General features: G+C 48.8%; 1 protein-coding gene across 3 annotated transcripts in view; it reads right to left on the bottom strand.

The window, feature by feature from the left end:
- Positions 1-24,656, bottom strand: part of LOC140411169 (probable tubulin polyglutamylase ttll-15) — a 204,244-nt gene that overhangs the window by 129,554 nt on the left and 50,034 nt on the right. For all 3 annotated transcript variants that reach the window (XM_072500259.1, XM_072500257.1, XM_072500258.1), the window contains exons 3-4: positions 13,328-13,398; positions 9,331-9,413 (exon numbers count right to left, since the gene is read on the bottom strand). In XM_072500259.1, coding sequence (XP_072356360.1) covers positions 9,331-9,413; positions 13,328-13,398 — 154 coding nt within the window. The remainder of the gene's footprint in view (positions 1-9,330; positions 9,414-13,327; positions 13,399-24,656) is intronic.

Genomic DNA, 24,656 nt, shown 5'->3' with positions numbered 1-24,656 from the left:
CTCTAAATTTACGAAAAAAAGTATATCCTTGCAGACAGGAGATCATAGAAGCATAGAATGTACAGTGCAGAAGGAGGCCATTCGGCCCATCGAGTCTGCACCGGCTCTTTGAAAGAGCACCCTACCCAAGCCCACACCTCCACCCTATCCCCATAACCCAGCAACCCCACCCAACACTAAGGGCAATTTTGGACCTATGGGCAATTTATCATGGCCAATTCACCTAACCTGCACATCTTTGGACTGTGGGAGGAAACCGGAGCACCCGGAGGAAACCCACGCACACACGGGGAGGATGTGCAGACTCCGCACAGACAGTGACCCAAGCCGGGAATCGAACCTGGGACCCTGGAGCTGTGAAGCAATTGTGCTATCCACAATGCTACCCTGCTGCCCAAGATGGAGGCAATGCCGTCATTGGGCTTCCAGCCTTTACGTGAAAGTTGGCAGCGCATAAAGCAATCAAATGAAAGCGGGAATGCATCATGTGGGTCGGAAAGATTTTTAAAAAAAATGTATTTTATTACAAACATGTATCAAAGCAGGTTAGTCAAGGCCGAGCAATTTCCCCCTGCCTCCCTCAGTATTCTAGGGTAGGTTCCAGGCCCTGGGGACTTATCTACCTTAATGTTTTCCAAGATGCCCAACACCTCCTCCTTTTTGATTCTCAATGTGACTCAGACTATCGACACAACCTTCCCCAGACTCATCATCCACCAAGTCCTTCTCTTTGGTGACTACTGATGCAAAGTACTAATTTAGTACCGCGCCCATTTCCTCTGGCTCCACACATAGATTCCCTCTCCTCTCCTTGAGTGGGCCAATCCTTTCCCTGGCTACTCTCTTGCTCTTTATATACGTATAAAAAACCTTGGGATTTTCTGGAGGCCCCCGACCTGATTGTGGGCAGCATGTGTGGTGGTACCACCATCCTCGGTGTATGGGAGGTGGAGGTGTGTAGGTCACAGGAAGGGGTGAGTCAGGCTGGCTGGACACCTGCTGATTTGCCTCCCTTAGACTCCCTGCTTAGAGTCAGTGGACTGGTCAGTATTTAAAAACTCTGCGACCAGCCTGAACGAGTACACCGCGACAGTAATTGACTTCATTAGTAAGTGTGTAGATGATTGTGTGCCAAAGAAGCAAATCCGTGTGTTTCCCAACCGGAAACCCTGGATGAACAGAGATATCCACTGCTTGACGAAGTCTAGGTCTGAGGCATTTAAGTAAGGCGACTCTGACCTATACAAGAAAGCCAGATATGATCTAAGGAAATCCATCAAAGATGCCAAAAGACAGTACCGGACCAAGCTCGAGTCCCAGGCTAGCCACACAGACCCCCGCCGTCTATGGCAACGTCTGCAAAACATAACGGGCTACAAGATGAAATCGCCGGCTCCAATGCACCCGTCCCTGATGAGCTCAACGCATTCTATGCCTACTTTAAGCAAGAGGTCAGCGAGAGCACGCCCTCCACCTTGGAAGCCTCGGATGAACTTGTATCTGAGGTCACCATTGCAGATGTCAGAGCAGCCTTCTTTTTTAAAAAAAATATTTTTATTCTCCTCCTTTTTCACATTTTCTCCCACATTTACACCCATCAACAATAAACAATAATCAGCAAGATATCATTTACACCCATCAACAATAAACAATAATCAGCAAGATATGTCAATCCCCATAATAACAACGATTCCATCCGCCCACCAACCCCCAAACCTCAACCCGCATGTTTACATAAACAAATGACAAAAAGGAATCAGGGATTACCCAGTCACCCTTAATCTACACAGTCCCCCCCCCCCCCCCCCCCAACCCCCCAACTAATGTTCGATGTTATCCAGTTCTTGAAAGTGCATAATAAATAGTGCCCATGAATTGTAGAACCCCTCCGAGCTTCCCCTCAGTTCGAACTTAACCTTCTCAAGGGTCAAGTATTCCAACAGGTCCCCCCGCCACGCCAGGGCACTGGGTGGAGAGGCTGCTCTCCATCCCAGCAGGATCCGCCTTCGGGCGATCAACGAGGCGAAGGCTATGATATCTGCCTCCGCTCCCGTTTCCAACCCTGGCTGGTCCGACACCCCGAATATGGCCTCCTGGGGACCCGGGTCCAGTTTCACATGCACCACCTTGGAAATTACCCTAAACACCTCCTTCCAGTACTCCCCTAGCTTTGGACAGGACCAAAACATATGAACGTGATTCACGGGCCCCCCCTCGCAACGCTCACACACATCCTCTACTCCTTCAAAAAATCGGCTCATCCTCGCCCTCGTGAGGTGCGCTCTATACACCACCTTCAGCTGTATCAGCCCCAACCTCGCGCACGAGGTGGAGGCATTCACTCTCCGGAGCACCTCACACCAGACCCCCTCCTCTATAACCTCTCCCAGCTCTTCCTCCCACTTTGCTTTGATCCCTTCCAGTGGTGCCTTATCCTCTTCCAGAATAGCTCCGTACACCGCTGACACTGCCCCCTTCTCCAATCCCCTTGTCGTCAACACCTCCTCCAGCAATGTGGAGGCCGGTTCCTCTGGGAAGCTCTGTATCTCCTTCCTGGCAAAATCCCGAACCTGCATGTACCTAAACACTTCTCCCTGCTCCAGCCCATACTTCGCTTCCAGCTCCCTCAATCCTGCAAACCGACCCCGAAGAAACAAATCTTTTAGCGTCTTAATCCCCTTCTCTTCCCATTTCCGAAAACTTCCATCCCACCTCCCTGGCTCAAATCTGTGGTTCCCCCGAATCGGCATTTCCCTTGACCCTAAACCCACCCGAAGTGTTGGCGAAACTGCCTCCAGATTTTCAATGAAGCTATTATTACCGGACTCCCTGAATATTTCCCCGGAGCTATCGGGAGCGGTGCTGTTGCAAGTGCCTTCAGCCCCGACCCCCTGCACTTACTCTCCTTTATTCTGACCCACTGAGAATCCACCCCTCTGACCCAGCTCCGCACTTTCTCCACGTTCGCCGCCCAGTAGTAGTACAGGTTCGGGAGACCCAAACCCCCTGCCTGCCTTCCCCTCTGTAGCAGCACCTTTCTCACTCTGGCCACCTTCCCTCCCCATATGAATGAGGTAATCCTTCCCTCAACCTCCCTGAAAAAAGACTTTGGCAGGAAAATCGGTAGGCATTGAAAAATAAACAGGAATCGTGGCAACACGTTCATTTTAACCGCCTGTACCCGACCCGCAAGTGACAGAGGAAGGCCATCCCACCTTGCCAGATCGGCTTTCACTCTCCCCACCAAACTAGTGATGTTGTACCTGCGAAGCCTCCCCCACTCCCTGCACCCCCAGATACCTAAAATGAGTCCCTGCTCTACGGAATGGCAGCCCCCCCACCCCTGCCCCCACTCCCGGCCGAGGCACCACAAAGTACTCACTCTTGTCCAGGTTCAACTTGTACCCCGAGAAAGACCCAAATACCCGCAGTAGCTCCAATATTCCTCCTATCGACGCACTCTGCTCCGACACATACAGCAGCAAGTCGTCGGCATATAAGGACACCCTATGCTCTATCCCCCCCCCCCGCACTATTCCTTTCCATGCTCCCAAACTTCTCAATGCGATGGCCAATGGCTCAATCGCAAGTGCAAATAGCAGGGAGGACATAGGACATCCCTGTCTCGTCCCACGGTGAAGAGAAAAGTATCTCGAACTGATATTATTTGTGCGGACACTCGCCTTCGGTTTCTTATATATAGCTTTACCCAGTTCACAAACCTTGGTCCAATCCCAAACCGGATTACCTTGATTCACTACAGTTCGCCTAACGCTGCAACAGGTCCACAGCAGATGCCATCCCTCTGGCCCTACACTCAACACTGGAACACCTAGATAACAAAGACACCTATTTCAGACTCCTATTTATTGACTACAGTTCAGCCTTCAATACTATTATTCCTCTGAAACTCATCATCAAACTCCGTGGCCTGGGCCTTGGCTCCTCCCTCTGCGACTGGATCCTGAACTTCCTGACCCACAGACCACAATCAGTAAGGATAGGCAACAACACCTCCTCCACGATCATCCTCTCAACACCGGTGTCCCACAAGGCTGTGTCCTCAGCCTCCTACTATACTCCTTATACACCTATGACTGTCTGGCCACATTCCCCTCCAACTCGATTTTCAAATTTGCTGATGACATCACAGTAGTGGGTCGGATCTCAAACAATGACGAGACAGAGTACAGGAATGAGACCGAGAATCTGGTGAACTGGTGCGACGACAATAATCTCTCCCTCAATGTCAACAAAACGAAGGAGATTGTCATCGACTTCAGGAAGTGTAGAGGAGAACATGCCCCTGTCTACATCAATGGGAATGAAGTAGAAAGGGTCAAGAGTTTCAAGTTTTTAGGTGTCCAGATTACCAACAACCTTTCCTGGTCTCCCCATAAGAACTAGGAGCAGGAGTAGGCCATCTGGCTCCTCGAGCCTGCTCCGCCATTCAATGAGATCATGGCTGATCCCATGCCGACACTATAGATAAGAAAGCCCACCAACGACTCGACTTTCTCAGAAGACTAAGGAAATTTGGCATGTCAGCTACGACCCTCACCAACTTCTACAGATGCACCATTGAAAGCATTCTTTCTGGTTGTATCACAGCTTAGTATGGAGCCTGCTCTGCCCAAGACCGCAGGAAACTACAAAAGGTCGTGAATGTAGCCCTGTCCATCAAGCAAACCAGCCTCCCATCCATTGACTCTATCTATAATTCCCACTGCCTCGGAAAGGCAACCAGCATAATAAAGGACCCCACGCACCCTGGACATACTCTCATCCACCTTCTTCAGTCAGGAAAAAGATACAAGAGTTTGAGGTCACGTACCAACCGACTCAGGAACAGCTTCTTCCCTACTGCCATCAGACTTTTGAATGGACCTACCTCATATTAAGTTGATCTTTTCTCAACACCCTAGCTATGACTGTAACATTATATTCTGCAGTCTCTCCTTCCTTCCCTATGTACGGTATGCATTGTTTGTACAACATGCAAGAAACAATACTTTTCACTGTATACTAATGCATGTGACAATAATAAATCAAATCAAATCAAAAAATCCCTATGGATTCCCGAGGGGTCCTAGGTTCTTTCTTAGGATAGAGGGGCCGTGGATGCCCATAAGTTCCTGCAACAAGGAGTTCATAGTCTGAACCATCAGCTTGGGTTTCCTCCGGGTGCTCCGGTTTCCTCCCACAGTCCAAAGACGTACAGGTTAGGTGGCTTGGTCATGCTAAATTGCCCTTAGTGTCAAAAAAAAGGGATTACTGGGTTACGGGGATAGAGTGATGGTGTGGTCTTGGGTGCTCTTTCCAGGGGCCGGTGCAGACTCGATGGGCCGAATGACCTCCTTCTGCACTGTAAATTATCTGATTCTATGAGTGGACATCCCTTATCATGGAATGGATGTCCTTGGACAGAAGCGCTTGGACTCCTCCAGTTGGCCGTGCAATCCAAGGAGGGAAGCTGACACCCTATCCTGATATTCCCGACTTTTCCTTTGTAGCTCCAACAACTAAGGGACTACCGAGTCCAGAGTAGGGCTCAGCAGAATCCTGGCCTTCAGCTCCTCCGAGCCCTGGATACCTGCAACGTCCCTGCCTCCGCCTGCTGTGGATCAGCAGAAGTGAGGTACTCAGCAGTGAGTGATCCAGAAGCCTGTCTACTACTAATGCCCACGGAGGTGTGAGTCTCTGCACTGGTGGAGGGTGCGGGTGATAGCTATGATGCATTTTCCAAGTGAATGTCCGAAAAGCCGTCGTTGGAGCTGCACCCCTCGGTGGTATCCAGCGGCCTACTGAGGGATGGGCCGGGCCGGTCGACTGATTTTCCTGCATGGGAAGGGAGATGGCATTATGGCATAGCAGGGACATTGGGATATGAGAGACATACCTCACGTGTGCCTGACCTTATGGCTGAATGTGTTGAGTGCCAGTGCCTGAATCTAAATAAAGGGAAGGATGAGGATATGAGGAGCGAATTGGCAAGTATAGATTGGGGAACTGAGCTAAACGGATCATGGTGCATAGGTAATGGTTCATATTGAAAGAACGTGTGCATGAATCACAATAATTGGTGGCACGGTGGTGCAGTGGTCGGCGCCGAGGACCCGGGTTCGATCCTGGCCCCGGGTCACTATCCGTGTGGAGTTTGCACATTTTCCACGTATTTGCATGGGTTTCACCCCCAAAACCCAAAGATGTGCAAGGTAGGTGGATTGGCCATGTTAAATTGCCCTCAATTGGGAAAAAAAGAATTGGGTACTCTAAATTTATTTTAAAAATGAATCACAACAATTATCCATTCCTGCCTGGCACAAAATTAAAAGAGGAAATGTGGCTCAACCATGGCTTACAAAATAAATTAGGGATAATATTAAATCCAAAGAGGGGACATATGAAATGTCCAGAAAAAGAAAGCTTGAAGATTGCGAGCATTTTAGAAGTCAGCAAAAGAGGACAAAACATTTGATCAAGAGCAGGAAATAAGAATATGAGAGTAAAATTGCAGGGAACAGATAAACTGACCGTGTGGGGAACAAAGAAATGGCAGAAGAATAAACATATTGTGTCCGTCTTCACAAAACAGGACACAAATAACCTCCCAGAAATGTTAGGGGTAGCACGGTAGCATTGTGGATAGCACAATTGCTTCACAGCTCCAGGGTCCTAGGTTCGATTCCGGCTTGGGTCACTGTCTGTGCGGAGTCTGCACAACCCAAAACAATGTGCAAGGTAGGTGGATTGGCCACGCTAAATTGCCCCTTAATTGGAAATAAATCATAGAATTTACAGTGCAGAAGGAGGCCATTCGACCTATTGAGTCTGCAGCAGCTCTTACAAACAACACCCTCTGAAGCCCACATATCTACCCTATCCCCGTAACCCAGTAACCCCACTTAACAGTTTTTGCACACTAAGGGCAATTTATCATGGCCAATCCACCTAACCTGCACGTCTTTGGACTGTGGGAGGAAACAGGAGCACCCGGAGGAAACCCACGCACACATGGGGAGAACGTGCAGACTCCACACAGACAGTGACCCAGCCGGGAATCGAACCTGCTATCCTGGAGCTGTGAAGCAACTGTGCTACCGTGAATTGGGTACTCTAAATTTATATTTTAAAAAAGTACTGAACCTGAGGAGTTTGCTATCACAGAAGGATGCCAAGTCACTGAATGTTTTTAAGAAAGAGATGTTTAATTTTTTAGATTTTTTTGGCATCAAGGAGTATGGAGAGAAAGTGGGACCATGGCAGTGAGATTTGAGGATCAGCATGATCATATTCAATAGTGGAGCAGCTTCGAAGGGCCGAATGGCCCACTCCTGTTCCTAGTTTCTATGTATGTCCTCACTTTTGCCTCTTACACCCTCAGTATAGATGTGGTCCTCTTCCTCCCTGGTAACCTCTGGCCTCTGGCCTTAAAAGGAGTGAGGATTTGGAGTTTGAGCGTCACGCGGCGTGCAAGTGCTCACTATTGTGAGCCAGCTGGTCCTGCTGTAAAGAGGACACCTGCCAGATCAGATGATAAGGATGCCTGGCATGTGTGGTTGGTGATTGGAAGGTGGAATATGATGAGAGGTGCCGCAGGAGAGGTAAGGAGGGGTGTGGGGCTGAGTAGTGGGGCAACAAGTGATGCCCCAGTGGGATGGGTGGGTGAGTGGTGACAAATGGAAGGAGTGGCTTAACCTGACCTCTGATGTAGTTGTGTCTCGAGGTCAGCATACGGGACAGGGCGGAACGGCTGTGGCCCCAGAGCTTCCAGAGTACGCCAGCCAGGGGCATCGAAGGCCACGGGATGAGGGAGGCAGCTGGCAGCGTGCATCCCGGGGAAACATCTGGTCGTAGTGGCAGAGCTTGGAGAGCAGGCGTGTAGAGGATCACTGAGGGCACCGAGGAAGGGGTATTGTACAGCCCATTAAACTCCTGTTTGGAGAACCATTATGATTCCTCTGCCACTTTCTTCTGCAATGCGGACCGACCTTCGGATCCTTTGACCATCTCTCCAGGCACCTCCCCCTCTCGTTGGCACTCACCCACCCTCCGGCCGTAGACATGTCCCTGGAGCTGTGTCCCATCCCCTGGGTGTTCAGATTTTGCGTGTGTTGTGTTGCCTACCACAGTGTTCAGGCAGTGTCCAAGCATCAGGGTGTGATTGAGATGCTAGTCGATAACTCCCCAGTTGGTGGGGGTTATGGGTGATTGGTGGGACAGATGGGCAGGGACATGGGTTGCCCCTGGAACAGTCACACACGATCCAGGGGTTGGCATAGTGATGCTGTGAGCGGTTGCCCCCAAGTGCCTCCCCCACAGCAGCCCACCCCGCCGCCGAGCACTGGGGGGGGCAATCCCAGCACCCCTGGGCTCTCTGCCTGTGAGTAAAGATGGCTACATACCTCCTCAGCTCCCACAGAAGCCCTTCTGTCAGGTTCACGTTTTTTCAAAAGGAGCACTAATCGGTGCCAGTGTGAGCACTTTCTGGGGAGGCGGTTGAATGACGGGAGGGCGTTGGATATGGGGTGGCTCTCGTTGATTGTATGGAAATGGGGCTTAAGTGGTGATCATTGATTTATCACCTTGTTACAGTGAGTTCCCGATTTTGCCTATGGGAGCGGGCCGGTTGCATCGCAAACTGTTTTGCGCCTGGCGCTGATCTCGTTTTGGAGAGCGCAGAGGCTGGAGAATCGCGCCCATAAGATCCTGAAGGGTCTTCACAGGGTGGATGTGGAGAGGATGTTTCCTCTTGTGGGATAATCTAGTACTGGGGTCACTGTTTAAAAATAAGGGACCGTCCATTTAAAACATAGATGAGGCAATTTCTTTCTATCAGGGAATCGCGAGTCTTCAGAACTCTGTTCCTGAAAAGGCGATGGAAGCAGTCTTTGAATATTTTTAAAGCAGAGGTGAATAGATTCTTGGGAAGGAAGGTGGTGACAGGTTATCAGGGCTAGGTGGTTTATCAATTTTGAGGTTTCTATCAGGTCTATAGAAACCTCAAAATTGATAAACCTCCTAGCCCTGATAACCTAATTAAATGTCGGAGCAGGCTCGAGAGGCTGCATGGCCTAGTCCTGTTTGTTTTCTGTATCTTTGTAAGAATAACCAACTGACCCAGCGGTGAAGTCAAATTGGGGCAAAAAAGAAATCAACCATCACATTCTGATATTAACCAGCTCAACCATCTAGCCTCAGGTCATCAAGACCTCCTAACCATTAGCCCTGAAATTGAGCTGGAGGGTTGTAAATGGAAAGAAATCATGATCTTCTTAGTAGTGTTTGATTGACTCATACATTGCGGGGAAGGATGATTGTGTCAGTTACCTTAAGATCACCTCTTCTTCATAAATGTATACCCGCAGGGGCTTGATGGAAGTCAATATTGTGTAAACACCAATGTCAAATTTTGTCAAAATCACAGTCAGAGGTCTGACTGTGCTGCAGATGCATAAATCAGTCTTGCACCAATGATAGATTACAGCTTGTGAAAATTATTTAGAAGTGGCCACAACAGCTTAGTGAGGAAATGCATTACTGAGCCACAGAAAACTACAATGGTGGAATGTTTGGTTCCTTGTCTATCAGAGTTAACGGAGTTGACTTTGCCCAACTTGAATTGCAACAAGTTCTGGCTCACCCACAATTACCAATCTGTGGCATTGCAATTTTAAGCTCCCGTCAAGACTAACTGGGTAAATGTACAGGCTGGTGAAGCTCTCAATCTGAGGTAGCAGCTGCTACAGCTGCCTTCAGTGCTCTGGATTCGGGAAATCAGTAATCATTTCCATTGCTGATCATCATCCAGCGACTCAAGCATTGAAATTGAGTGAGGATGTCGCAGATGAAAGGGAGGCTTTCAGCTCAGATTTAGTCCAGCCTTCTACAAAAACACTTCCGCCACCCGTTTTAGTGCCTGTTCAGTGATGCCAGAGGTTTTACCTGCACTGCCTTATCAGGAAGACTATTTCAGGCTTCAGTCTCCCTCTCTGTGAAGAAAAGTTTCTTGATATCAATCCTAAACTTGTCTATTCGTATTTTTTACCAATGCCCCTTGCTGTGCAGTTGTGGTTTACCATGTAATTGTGACCGGTATTCATCTTTTCTATTCCACCCAATGGGCAGGGTTCTCCCCCCCTCCCCGTGGCGTGCTTTGCGGCGGCTGAGGTGGCCCTCCACTGGCCAACGGTGGGATATTCCATTCCAGCCGCTGTCACTGGGGTTTCCCGTTGTTTGCATCCTCTGCTGCCATGGAACCCGCGGCAGGGAGTCTCCATTGGTGGGACTGGAGGATCCCGCTGGCGGAACGGCCACAAAATCCCACCAATACCTTTGTGACGAAAAAGTAATATTCGCTTGTGTTCAATTTTTAAATATGTATTTTGTATTGCTTAAACAATGCGTAAGGACTTAACAACCAAATGTTATCCAAAGCAGCTTATTAGGAGAAGCGTATCAGCTCTGAACAAGTGCGTTGTCTGGGTATTTTACCTCTCAGTTCATTTGGCCCACTCAAAGATGATCTAAACTATTAACTGATTAACCAACCATTGGCAACATTATTGTAATCCTAAATGTTTATACAATTGTCACAGTATCTCACTGAAATATTCTGGACATTCTATCACCTCAGGACTCTCATAGATATATACAGCTTCTATCCCTGGGGAGTTATTCATTTTGACCCCTTTAAGTTCTCTGAGACATATTGAAGTTGTCTGTCAGGTGAGCTCAAGTATGTTGTTGCCGATAGACAGACCAGCCGGATATAGAAAGGTCAAATGGGTGAGATATGAGTAGATACTTGGTGCTTTTGGAACAAAGCAAATGTGAGTCGACACCCTAAAAGAAAGGAGTAGAGAAATATCGGTGGGATTGAAAAAGCTACTGAGCTGACAGATTTTGAACAACTGGCCGGGATTCTCCGACCCGGCTCCGGGTCGGAGAATCCCCGAGGGGGGCGCGAGGATCGTGCCGTGCCGACGCCGGCCCTCCGCTGCCAATTTTCGGGCGCCCACGGGATCGCCGCTTCGCCGGGTAGGGGCCATTGAAAGCGATTCTCTGGGCCTCGACGGGCTGAGTGCCCGCCAAGTTTGGCTGAGTCCCGCCGGCATGGGTTACTCAGGTCCCACACGGCGGGACCTGGAAGATGCGTCTGCGGAGGCCGTCCTGGAGGGGGGCGGGGTCTCCACGGTGGCCTGGCCCACGATCGCGGCCTACCGATCGGTGGGCGTGCTGGTTCCGTGGGGGCCTATGTTACTCCGCGCCGGGCCCCTGTAGGGCTCCGCCATATTGCCTGGGGGCCGGCGCGGAGACGGGAACACACGCGCATGTGCGGACTCACACCGGCCGTAGCGCGCATGTGCGAACCCGCACCGGCCGTTCTGCGCCGGCTGCAGCTGCGGGGACCACTCCGGTGTCGACCTAACTCCCAGGAAGGGGAGCATTCTTTTTTTAATTTTAATAATATTTTCTTAAGGTATTTGAAAATTTTTATAACAGTAACATAAACAATGACATCAACATGGGAAAATAAACATTCCCCCCCCCCCAGCCCAATCTTCACGCACCTCAACCATAAAACAACAATCCGGCCCTCCCCCCATGGAATACTGCATCTGCTGACATTTTAATTTTCCCCCGAGAAAGTCGCCGAACGGCTGCCACCTCCGGGTGAACCCCAACATTGATCCTCTTCAGGCAAACTTTATTTTCTCGAGACTGAGAAACCCGGCCATGTCACTAACCCAGGTCTCTACACTCAGGGGCTTCGAGTCCCTCCACATTAACAGGATCCGTCTCCGGGCTACCAGGGAGGAAAAGGCCAGGACGTCAGCCTCTTTCGCCCCCTGAACTCCCGGCTCTTCCGACACTCCAAAGATCTTTACCTCCGAACTCGGTACCACCCGTGTTTTTAGCACCGTGGACATCGTCTTAGCAAAACCCTGCCAAAACCTTCTAAGCTTCGGGCATGTCCAAAACATGTGGACATGATTTGCTGGGCTTCCCGCGCGCCTCGCACATCTGTCCTCAACCCCGAAGAACTTACTCATCCTAGCCGCTGTCATGTGTGCCCGGTGGACTACCTTAAATTGTATCAGGCTAAGCCAGGCACACGATGAGGAGGTATTAACCCTGCTTAGGGCATCCGCCCAAAAACCTGCCTCTATCTCTCCTCCTAGCTCGTCCTCCCACTTGCCCTTAAGCTCCTCCACTGGAGTTTCCACCACTTCTGAAAGCTCCTGGTAAATGTCCGATACCTTCCCCTCTCCCACCCAGGTGCTGGAAACTACTCTATCCTGTATCCCCCATGGCGGCAGCAGTGGAAAGGCCGGCACCTGTTTTCTCAGGAGGTCTTGCACCTGCAAATACCTAAAACCATTCCCTGCTGGCAATTTAAATATATCCTCCAAAGCTTTCAAGCTGGGGAAGGTCCCGTCTATAAATAGATCCCCCATCCTTCCAATTCCTGCCCTCTGCCAACTCCGGAACCCACCATCTAGCCTACCCGGTACAAACCTGTGGTTATTATAAATCGGGGTCCAAATCGATGCTCCCGCCACTCTCTTATATCTCCTCCATTGTCCCCAGATCCTCAGAGCCACCACTACCACCGGATTGTGGAGTATCGGGCCAGCGGGAACGGCAAAGGTGCGAAGGGGAGCATTCTTGATTATCGGGGACCGTTGACGCCGGAGTGGTTGGCCCCGCTTTTCACGCTGGCGTCAGAACTTGCCCGCGGGATTGGAGAATCCCGGTCATGATTTCTGGACTGGATTTACTTGCTCATAGAATTTGGATGTTATCAAGGAGGTTTGCAGCTATCTTTAGTATTTCATATCATTCTGTTGTAAATGGCATTTCTCGTATGTAGTATATAATTTCTAAACAATAATAACTTGCAATTACATACAGCCTTTACCACAATGAAATGTGGCAAGGTCCTTCACAGGACCATTATGAAGCAAAATTGGGCGGCAAGCTACATCTGAGAATATTAGTCACAGAGGTAGTCATGCAGCTGAAGGTGCAGCCACCAATTGTGAAGCAATTCAAATTGAGGATGAACAAGAGGCCAAAATTAAAGAAGTTCAGATAAATCGGAGGATTATTAGGCTGGAGGTAACTAAAGAGATATTGGGGAGGGGGGCACAAGGCCATGGAAGGATTTGAAAATTAAGATTTTCTTTGACTGAGAGCCAAAGTGGGTCAGTGAATATAGGGGTAAAGAAAGGCGAGCAAGTAAAAGACAATGCTGTGATAATGTAATGGTCATTCATGGGTAACATAACAATAAAGTAACAGTAATACTAAAATGCACTTGCCTTCCATCTATGAGTAGTGGATGGGTGATAAACTCTTGCAAGAAGGTTCCTCGAGAGTTCAGTTCCAACTCTGACCAATAAACAAGATAATGCTTATCATTAGATGCCACGATTTTCAGTCAACTATGGAAATGCAACAGAATATTTAAATTCACCCACATACAATAGAACACTTAAGTGGATGAGGGGGTTTATAAGGAGAATTGTTTTTCTACTGGAGGGAGGGTCTCTGTCCAGAGGACACTGATTTAAGTTAATTGACAATATGGCCAGGGTGGATGTGAGGATAATTTTGTTTCCCACAGAAGGTTTTTACATCTGGAATGTTCTACCTGATAGAGTTGTGGGAGCCGATTCAGTAGTAACATTCATAAGGAATTGGATAAATACTTGAAAAGGAAATTTGCAGAACAATGGGGACAGAGCAGGGAAGCGGGATTACTTAGAACATTCTTACAAAGAAACCGGACCGAAGAAGGTCCCTCTGGGGACTGAATTATTCTGTACTTGCATAAACCCAGAAGAGATTTAGAACAAAGAACAAAGAAATGTACAGCACAGGAACAGGCCCTTCGGCCCTCCAAGCCCGTGCCGACCATGCTGCCCGACTAAACTACAATCTTCTACACTTCCTGGGTCCGTATCCTTCTATTCCCATCCTATTCATGTATTTGTCAAGATGCCCCTTAAATGTCACTATCGTCCCTGCTTCCACTACCTCCTCCGGTAGCGAGTTCCAGGCACCCACTACCCTCTGTGTAAAAAACTTGCCTCGTACATCTACTCTAAACCTTGCCCCTCTCACCTTAAACCTATGCCCCCTAGTAATTGACCCCTCTACCCTGGGGAAAAGCCTCTGACTATCCACTCTGTCTATGCCCCTCATAATTTTGTAGACCTCTATCAGGTCGCCCCTCAACCTCCGTCATTCCAGTGAGAACAAACCGAGTTGATTCAACCGCTCCTCATAGCTAATGCCCTCCATACCAGGCAACATTCTGGTAAATCTCTTCTGCACCCTCTCTAAAACCTCCACATCCTTCTGGTAGTGTGGCGACCAGAATTGAACACTATACTCCAAGTGTGGCCTAAGGTTCTATACAGCTGCAACATGACTTGCCAATTCTTATACTCAATGCCCCGGCCAATGAAGGCAAGCATGCCGTATGCCTTCTTGACTACATTCTCCACCTGTGTTGCCCCTTTCAGTGACCTGTGGACCTGTACTCCTAGATCTCTCTGACTTTCAATACTCTTGAGGGTTCTACCATTCACTGTATATTCCCTACCTGCATTAGACCTTCCAAAATGCATTACCTCACATTTGTCCGGATTAAACTCCATCTGCCATTTCTCCGCCCAAGTCTCCAAATAATCTAAATCCTGCTGTATCCTCTGACAGTCCTCATCGCTATCTGCAATTCCACTAACCTTTGTGTCATCTGCAAACTTACTAATCAGACCAGTTACATTTTCCTCCAAATCATTTATATATACTACAAACAGCAAAGGTCCCAGCATTGATCCCTGCGGAACACCACTGGTCACAGCCCTCCAATTAGAAAAGCATCCTTCCATTGCTACTCTCTGCCTTCTATGACCTAGCCAGTTCTGTATCCACCTTACCAGCTCACCCCTGATCCCGTGTGACTTCACCTTTTGTATTAGTCTACCATGAGGGACCTTGTCAAAGGCCTTACTGAAGTCCATATAGACAACATCCACTGCCCTACCTGCATCAATCATCTTTGTGACCTCCTCGAAAAACTCTATCAAGTTAGTGAGACACAACCTCCCCTTCACAAAACCATGCTGCCTCTCACTAATACGTCCATTTGCTTCCAAATGGGAGTAGATCGTGTCTCGAAGAATTCTCTCCAGTAATTTCCCTACCACTGACGTAAGGCACACCGGCCTGTAGTTCCCTGGATTATCCTTGGAACTACAGGCCGGTGAGCCTTACTTCAGTTTTATGGGAATAGTTCCAGGGATGAAGGACTTCAGTTATGTAAATAAGTTGGAGAAACTGGGGTTGTTCTTCTTCGAGAAGAGAAGGTTGAGAGGAGATTTGATAGAGGTTTTCAAATCACAGAAAATACAGTGCAGAAGAGGTCCTTTGGCCCCTTGAGTGGGCGGCACGGCAGCACAGTGGTTAGTATAATTGCTTCACAGCTCCAGGGTCCCAGGTTCGATTCTGGCTTGGGTCACTGTCTGTGCGGAGTCTGCACGTTCTTCCCGTGTCTGCGTGGGTTTCCTCCGGGTGCTCCGGTTTCCTCCCACAGTCCAAAGATGTGCAGGTTAGGTGGATTGGCCATGATAAATTGCCCCTAGTGTCCAAAAAAGATTAGATGGGGTTGCTGGGATAGGGTGGAGGCATGGGGTTCTCTTTCCAAGGGCTGATGTAGACCCGATGGTCTGAATGGCCTCCTTCTGCACTGTAAATTCTATGATTGTATGAGTCTGCACCAACACATGAAAAACACTTGACCTGTCTACCTAATCCCATTTGCCAGCAGTTAGCCCATATCTTTGAATGTTAAGACGTGCCAAGTGCTCATCCAGGTAATTTTTTTAAGGATGTGAGGCAACCCGCCTCTATCACCCTCCCAAGCGAAGCGGTGCATTCCAGACCATCACCACCCTCTGGGTAAAACCTGACTTCTTTGCTCCAACGAAAACAACCCAAACCTATCCAACCTGTCTTCATAACTAAAATGTTCCATCCTAGGCAACAATCAGGAGGGCTCTGGAGAGAGGGAGAAACGGTTCACATTTGGAAAAAAAGGTTGAGAACCAGAGGACAGTAATATAAGGTTATTGACAAAAGATCAAACAGCGCCATAAAGAAAAGCATTTTGTTCCACAGCCAGAGGTTAGAATCTGGAATACACTGTCTGAGGGTGTGGTGGTGGCAGATTCAATCGTGGCTTTCCAAAGGAATTTTGATAAGCAACTCAAGAGAAGAAAATTGCACTGCGACGGGGAAGGACGTCGGGAGGGGGGAGTGGGATTAGAGGACTTGTTCTTTTAGAGAATCGGCACACACACAATGAGCCAAATGGCCTCGTCCTCTGCCATAACCAGTTCACCACTGAATGATGCTGAGAGAGTCAGGAGGGATATGAACGGATCAAAATAAGATATGAACAGAAACACATTGATAAGGAATATAAAGGTAATACAAGGTTCCCTTCTAATGAAGGTTAAATAGAACAGGTGGTGTTAAATCCATTAAACTGCTGCACATGGGATGCAGTTACTCAGAGTTTGCATTTATATTGTGCTTTTTAGAATGTCTCAAAGCACTTGACATCCAATTAATAATTTTGAAGTCCAGTAACCACTGTAATAAAAGAGCACAACAAGGTCCCAGCAATGAGATAAATGATTAGATAATGTGTTTTAGTGGTGCCGTGAGATCTTTTACGATCTCATGCTTCAGGAAAGTGTCAATTTAGATTGTAGAGCAGGATTTAAACCCACAACGGTCAATTCACCAGTGAAACCACTTCCATTGAGACGAGTACCAATACTGAGCCCAGTACTGCCACTGAGTCATGAGTATTTCTATCCATAAGTGACGCGTGGAAAAGAGACTACACCAGAGTGAAACATAGACTGCATAGTTGGGACATAGACTGCGTAGTTGGGAATTTGGTTAAGGTGGTAAGTCTTTTTCTCAAGTTTAAATTTACATTAAGGGGTGGGTGGCACGGTGGCACAGTGGTTAGCACTGCTGCCTCACGCGCTGACGGCCCAGGTTTGATCCTGGCCCCGGGTCACAGTCCGTGTGGAGTTTTGCACATTCTCCTCGTGTCTGTGTGGGTCTCACTCCCACAACTCAAAGATGTACAGATTAGGTGGATTGACCACGCTAAATTACCCCTTAATTGGAAAAAAAGAATTGGGTACTTTAAATTTAAAAAAAAAGAATTCCATGTTAAGTTTGAAAGTTACATACTCCAATTGCAAACAATAATCTTAAACTTAAACAAAGACAATTAGATAGGGAAAGAGAACAGGCTAAGGTTAAATGAGTAAATAGATTAAAAGATATGGAGGTAAATGAAGAGTGGAAAACATTTAAAGAAAAAATTCAAAATCTTCAACAAAAATACATTCCATTGAGAACCAAAAAATCAGCAAGGAAGACTCATCCACTACTCACTCAGAAAATTAAGGATATGATTACATTTAAAGACGAGGCTTACAATGTTGCAAAACAATAGCTGCATGTCTGAGGATTGGGAGTGTTTTAGACACCCGTGGAGGGCCACCAGAAAGTTTAAAAAGGGAAATAACAGAATGAGAGTAAACTAGTCAGAAATATAAAAACAGATTGTAAGAGATTTTATTGTCAAGAGAAAGAGTAGTTATGTAGCTAGAATAAACGGGTGGCACGGTAGCACTGTTGCTTCACAGCACCAGGTCCCAGGTTCGATTCCCGGCTTGGGTTACTGTGCAGAGTCTGCACGTTCTCCCTGTGTCTGCGTGGGTTTCCTCCGGGTGCTCCGGTTTCCTCCCACAAGTCCCGAAAGACGTGCAGATTAGGTGAATTGAACATTCTGAATTCTCCCTCTGACCCGAACAGGCGCCGGAATGTGGCGACGAGGGGATTCTCACAGTAACTTCATTGCAGTGTTAACGTAAGCCGACTTGTGACAATAATAAAGATTATTGGATTATTATTTTAAAAAATATATTTTTTATTCTCCTTTTTCAGATCTTCTCCCAAATTTACACCCACCAACAATAAACAATAATCAGTAACAAATATGTCAATCCCCATATCAATAACACCGATCCCATCCTCCCACCAAACCCCAAACATTTGCCCGCATGTTAACACAAACAAATTACAAAAAGGAATTAGGGATCACCCATAGTCACCCTTAATATACACAGCCCCCCTCCCCCCAACCCGCCCACCCACCCACCCCAACTAATGTTCGATGGTATCCAGTTCTTGAAAGTGCATCATGAATAACGCCCATGAATTGTAGAAGCCCCCCATCCTTCCCCTCAGTTCAAACTTAACCTTCTCAAGAGTCAGGAATTCCAACATGTCCCCCCCCGCCACGCCAGGGCACAGGGTGGAGAGGTTGCTCTCCATCCCAGCAGGATCCGCCTTCGGGCGATCAACCAGGCGAAGGCTACGACATCTGCCTCCGCACCCGTTTCCAACCCTGGCTGGTCCGACACCCCGAAGATGGTCTCCCGGGTCCAGTTTCATGTGCACCACTTTAGAAATTATCTTAAAAACCTCCTTCCAGTAATCCTCTAGCTTTGGACAGGACCAAAACATATGAACTTGATTAGCGGAGGCCCCCCGCAACATTCACACACATCTTCTACTCCTTCAAAGAATCAGCTCATCCTCGCACTTGTGAGGTGTGCTCTGTATACCACCTTCAGCTGTATCAGCCCCAACCTCGCACACGAGGTGGAGGCATTCACTCTCCGGAGTACCTCACACCAGAACCTCTCCTCCATATCCTCTCCAAACTCTTCCTCCCACTTTGCTTTGATCCCTTCCAGTGGTGCCTTCTCCTCTTCCAAAATAACTCCGTAAACTGCCGACACTACCCCTTCTCCAGTCCCCCTTTCGTCAGCACCTCCTCCAGCAATGTGGAGGCCTCTGTATCTCCTTTCTGGCAAAATCTCGAACCTGCATGTATCAAAACATTTCCCCCTGCTCCAGCCCATACTTCGCTTCCAGCTCCTTCAATCCTGTAAACCGACCCCTAAGAAACAAATCTTTTAGTGTCTTAATCCCCTTCTCCTCCCATTTCCGAAAATTTCCATCCCACCTCCCTGGCTCAAATCTGTGGTTCCCCTGAATTGGCAATTCCCTTGACCCTGCCCCCAACCCGAAGTGTTGGCAAAACTGCCTCCAAATTCTCAATGAAGCTATTATTATCGGACTCCCTGAGTACTTCCTCGGGGCTATCGGGAGCGGGGCTGTTGCTAGTGATTTCAATCCCGACCCCCTGCACAAACTCTCCTCCATTCTGACCCACTGGGAATCAACTCCTCTTACCCAGCTCCGCACCTTCTCCACATTCGCCACCCAGTAGTAATACATCAGGTTTGGAAGATCCAAACCCCCTGCCTGCCTTCCCCTCTGTAGTAGCACCTTTCTAACTCTGGCCACCTTCCCTCCCCATATGAACGACATAATCCTTCCCTCAGTCTCTCTGAAAAAAGCCTTTGGCAGGAAAATCGGCAGGCATTGAAAAATAAGCAGAAATCGCAGCAACACGTTCATTTTAATCGCCTGTACCCGACCTGCCAGTGACAGAGGGAGACCATCCCACCTTGCCAGATCAGCTTTCACTCTCCCCACCAAACTAGAAATATTGTACCTGCGGAGCGCCCCCCCCCCCCGCACACTCCCGGGCAACCTGCACCCCCAGGTACCTAAAGTGAGTCCCTGCCCTACGGAATGGCAGCCCCCCCCACCCCTGCCCCGACCGAGATACCACAAAATACTCACTCTTGTCTAGATTTAGTTTGTACCCTGAGAAAGACCCAAACACTCAAAGCAGCTCCAATATTCCCCCTATCGACGCACTCGGTTCGACACATATAACAGCAAGTCATCGGCATATAACGACACCATATGCTCTATCTCCCCCCCCCCCCCCCCGCACTTTCCATATCCCCGAACTTCTTAATGCGATGGCCAACGGCTCAATCGTGAGTGCAAACAGCAGGGGGGACATAGGACATCCCTGCCTAGTCCCATGGTGGAGGTTGTGGCAACACCCTCTTCCCTATCGCCTCTTCAAACATCCCCATCATCAGGGGTGCCAGCTTATCCTTGTATTTTTTATAATATTCCACTGGAAACCCATCCGGCCCTGCCACCTTCCCCGACTGCATCCTCCCAATCGCATCCTTTATCTCCTGCTCCACTATCGCTCCTTCTAATGTAGCCCTGTCCCCCTCCCCTAACCTCGGGTACTCCAACCCATCTAGAAATTCCTGCATCTCCCGGTCTCCCCCCAGGTGGCTCTGACCTGTACAACCTCTCATAAAATCCTCAAAGACCTTGTTAATCAGATCCGGAGCCACCACCAACTTCCCTGCCCTATCCCTCACCTGAACAATTTCCCTTACCGCTGCCTCCCTCCGGAGCTGACCTGCTAACATATCTCCATGTTCGTAAACTGCACCCCTTGCTTGTCTCAGTTGGCGCACCGCCTTCCTGGTAGATAATCGGTCACAGTCCGCCTGTAGTTCCTTCCCCTTTTCCAACTTCGCTGGGTCCCCATCTTCAGCATTACTCCTAACTACCTCCAACATCTCATCTATTACCCTCTGCCGCTCCAACCTCTCCTCTTTGTCCACCCTGGCCTTAAAAAAAATCACCTCACCCCTCAACACCGCCTTTAGAGCCTCCCAGACAACTGCCTTCGACACCTCATCCGTACAGTTGAAACCTACATATTCCTCAATTACCTTTTCAACTTTGTCACAGAACACTTGGTCCCCTAAAAGTCCCGCATCTAATTTCCATCCTGGCCTCTGTGCAACCCCCTTCTCCAGTACCATATCCACCCAATGCGGAGCATGATCTGACACTGCAATTGCCGAGTATTCCGACCCCTTAACCCCAGCCAGCAAAGCTTTCCCCACCACGAAAAAGTTGATCCGCGAATATACCTTATGGATTGCTGAGAAAAACGAGTACTCCCGCTCCCTCGGGTGCAGAAACCTCCAAGGGTCCACCCCTCCCAGTTTCACCATTAGCCCAGCCAACGCCTTTGCCCCCCCTGATGGGACCAGTGAGCGCGGCCGTGACCTGTCCAACCTTGGTTCCTGCACCAAGTTCCAGTCCCCCCCCACTATCAGTTCGTGTGTGTCCAAGTTGGGGATGGCCCCAAAAACCTTCTTTGCGAATCCCACATCGTCCCAATTATGGCCGTATACACTTGGCAGCGCCACTAACCTCCCCTCCAGCGCCCCTGTCACAATCACATATCTACCCCCCTGATCTGCCACCACCTTCTCCATCTGGAAGTGTACTCTTTTGCTGACCATTACCGCTACCTCTCGAGCCCTTCCATCAAGATGTGAGTGTTAAATGAACAAAGAATGAAAAGCTGTGGAGCTTCACTTGGAGTTTCCATTCGGGCCTAATGAGTATTTCACGAATGAGGTGATCACTAAAGTGATTCTTTGCTGAACCACAAATCATCGACTGCGCAGGCTGCATAATCGACTGGAGGGAGGGAAAATATGTACCAGGAAGAACAATTTGAATGAAACCAAAGTACAAGAGTCGGAGTACTCCAAAAACAGTGACAAGAACCACACCAAATGAATCGTTCTTCAATTTTTTCAGCCCTACTGAAGTTCCACAGAGTGGAATTCTAAGCCAAGCTTCGGAGGCCAAACTAAAGGCTGATTTTGAACTTGGCGCTCTATTTCGTGAACAAAAAATTCCATATGCGATGTTACATTTTTCAGGTGAAATCACTGACGATGATGCTGAATCCGAGGTCGATTACTATGAATATCTGCTTGACGTTGTCGACGACGATACAGGAAGTGATGGCATGGAAGGTGAGATGGATGCCGAACACTATGAGCTGCTTGCACATCTCTTCTCCAGCAACACAGATGAGGCTGCAGTGGCACAGCTCCAGTGGTCTGCAAGCAATGACGAGGTGGTCATGGGGGACGCCAGACCGCGCTGGACTCTGTGGAGAGCGGGAGTTTGGAGATGGCGTATATAGAAATGGAAGCTGCTGATACAACCGAAGATCAGCTATTGATTGACCCAGAGACGCAAGAAGTCATCCCAATCTTGGAAAAACCGGCCTCGGAGGTATGTGGTGACCCGTTCCAACTCCTTGAAATGGCTCCGGTAATTTACGCCCAAACCATCGACGACACCGATGACGAATGGGAGGACATAGATGAAGATGCTGATCACAGCGACTTGGAGATTGCTATAGTGGGCAACTCTGACACTGATTCTGAGGACGACCTAATGAAATCTCATTATGTTGCTCCACGGACCACTCACACATTTATGAGTTTGATCAAGAAGACCCAGTGCCTGGATCAGCTCAGCCAGAAACTATAGTTATCAGCAGTCAAGTCAACGATGCTCCAGCAAGCCAAGAAGAGGTGAAACCGACAACCCAAGTTCCATCCTTCATGCCGGCACCAGAAACTGAGGTGACCCAGCATGTCGATGAGGCCGCAGAAGTGGGCCTGGTCACACCACCTAGAGATTATGCGATTCCTAAACCTCTGCAAACAACTCAACACACGACAACAGCCATCGCCACGCCAGAGGCTGCTCCAAAGAAAACAACCAAAAACCAAGGGGCACACCAAAATATATCACCCTGTCCAAACAATTAAAAGAAAAAAGAGGAGAAGGCAGGGAGAACCACCTCATCCTGCCAGCCAACCAGCAATGAAAGCAGTGAAATTTGAAAAAGCGCGGGGGCTGCGAGGCAGAGGGGACCATTTAAAAGGTCGCTGCCTGTGGTGAGGTAAGTACAGATTAACTTGCTTACCTTGCAGGTCAGCTGTTGAGTTCGGGAGTGAGAGCTGGAACCTTCGAATCAGCGCGGGAATTTGAAAAAGCGCGGGGGCTGCGAGGCAGAGGGGACCATTTAAAAGGTCGCTGCCTGTGGTGAGGTAAGTACAGATTAACAACTTACTTACCTTGCAGGCCAAGTCGATTTCAGCAGGAGCGGAGCAGGCTAGTCCATTTCAGCGGGGGCAGTGCGGAAGTGATTTCTGGGAGGTAAGTTTCTCCTTTAAATTTTTTTTTAAAAAATTCTAGTGTTTAAGGTGGGAACAGGAAGTCGACCCGCGGACTTCTGGGAAGACCCTCACCAATAAATTCTGGTGGAGAGGAAACCCTTTGGTGTGAGGTAAGTACCATATTTTATTATTGTTATTAATATTTTTTTTATATAAAAAAATTTAATTTAGTTGTTAGCCAGATCTTGGTAGAAAGTTAGAGGAATGGCAGGGAAGGGAGTGCAATGTTCCTCCTGCAGGATGTTTGAGGTGAGGGATGCCGTTAGTGTCCCTGCTGATTTTACCTGCAGGAAGTGCTGCCATCTCCAGCTCCTCCAAGACCGAGTTAGGGAACTGGAGCTGGAGTTGGAAGAACTTCGGATCATTCAGGAGGCAGAGGGGGTCATAGATAGCAGCTTCAGGGAATTAGTTACACCAAAGATTGGAGATAGATGGGTAACTGTAAGAGGGACTGGGAAAAAACAGTCAGTGCAGGGATCCCCTGCGGTCGTTCCCCTGAGAAACAAGTATACCGCTTTGGATACTTGTGGGGGGGACGACTTACCAGGGGTAAGCCATGGGGTACGGGCCTCTGGCACGGAGTCTGTCCCTGTTGCTCAGAAGGGAAGGGGGGAGAGGAGCAGAGCATTAGTAATTGGGGACTCTGACTTCCGGGTGCGGCGATGACCAGCTGAGTCGCACGTTTCGGCAGCTCCCTGTGAAACGGACTTTTGGGCTCTTGATAGGAGCCCCAACGGCAATTTTAACGGCTAAAAACACCGTGCGGTAAACCAGGAGGGTGTTCCCCCTGGACACGGATGGAAAAAGGAGAGGAAAGTGGCCGGATTGCAGCGGATCCTTTGGAACAACGGCAAGGAAGGCAAGCAAAAACCAAGATGGCGTCGGAAGGTGGCAGTTTCATATGGGGCCCTGAACAACAAGAGTTCTTGAAATGCTGCGTGGAGGAGATAAAAAAGGAAATGAAGAAAGAGTTGTTGGCCCCGATACTACAGGCGATCGAAGGGCTAAAGGAGGAACAAAAGACCCAGGAGCAGGAGCTTCGGGTCGTGAAGGCGAAAGCAGCCGAGAATGAGAACGATATACAGGGCCTGGTGGTGAAGTCGGAGATACAGGGGGCACACCAGAAACGATGTGTGGAGAGGTTGGAGGCACTGGAAAACAACGCAAGGAGGAACAACCTGAGGATTCTTGGCCTTCCTGAAGGTGTGGAGGGGGCGGACGTCGGGGCATATGTGAGCACGATGCTGCATTCGTTAATGGGAGCGGAGGCCCCGACGGGTCCGTTGGAGGTGGAGGGAGCGTACCGAGTTATGGTGCGAGGATCGAGAGCAGGAGAAACTCCCAGAGCCATAGTGGTGAGATTCCTCCGTTTTAAGGATAGAGAAATGGTCCTTAGATGGGCGAAGAAAACTCGGTGCAGTAAATGGGAGAACGCGGTGATCCGCGTTTATCAAGACTGGAGTGCGGAGGTGGCGAGAAGGAGGGCGAGCTTTAATCGGGCCAAGGCGGTACTTCACAAAAGGAAGATAAAATTTG

The sequence above is a fragment of the Scyliorhinus torazame genome, chromosome 4 (genome assembly GCF_047496885.1).
Source record: "Scyliorhinus torazame isolate Kashiwa2021f chromosome 4, sScyTor2.1, whole genome shotgun sequence".
NCBI classification, from domain to species: domain Eukaryota; kingdom Metazoa; phylum Chordata; class Chondrichthyes; order Carcharhiniformes; family Scyliorhinidae; genus Scyliorhinus; species Scyliorhinus torazame.
Note: the sequence above shows the minus strand (reverse complement) of the source record. Positions and strands in the feature narration are given on the sequence as shown.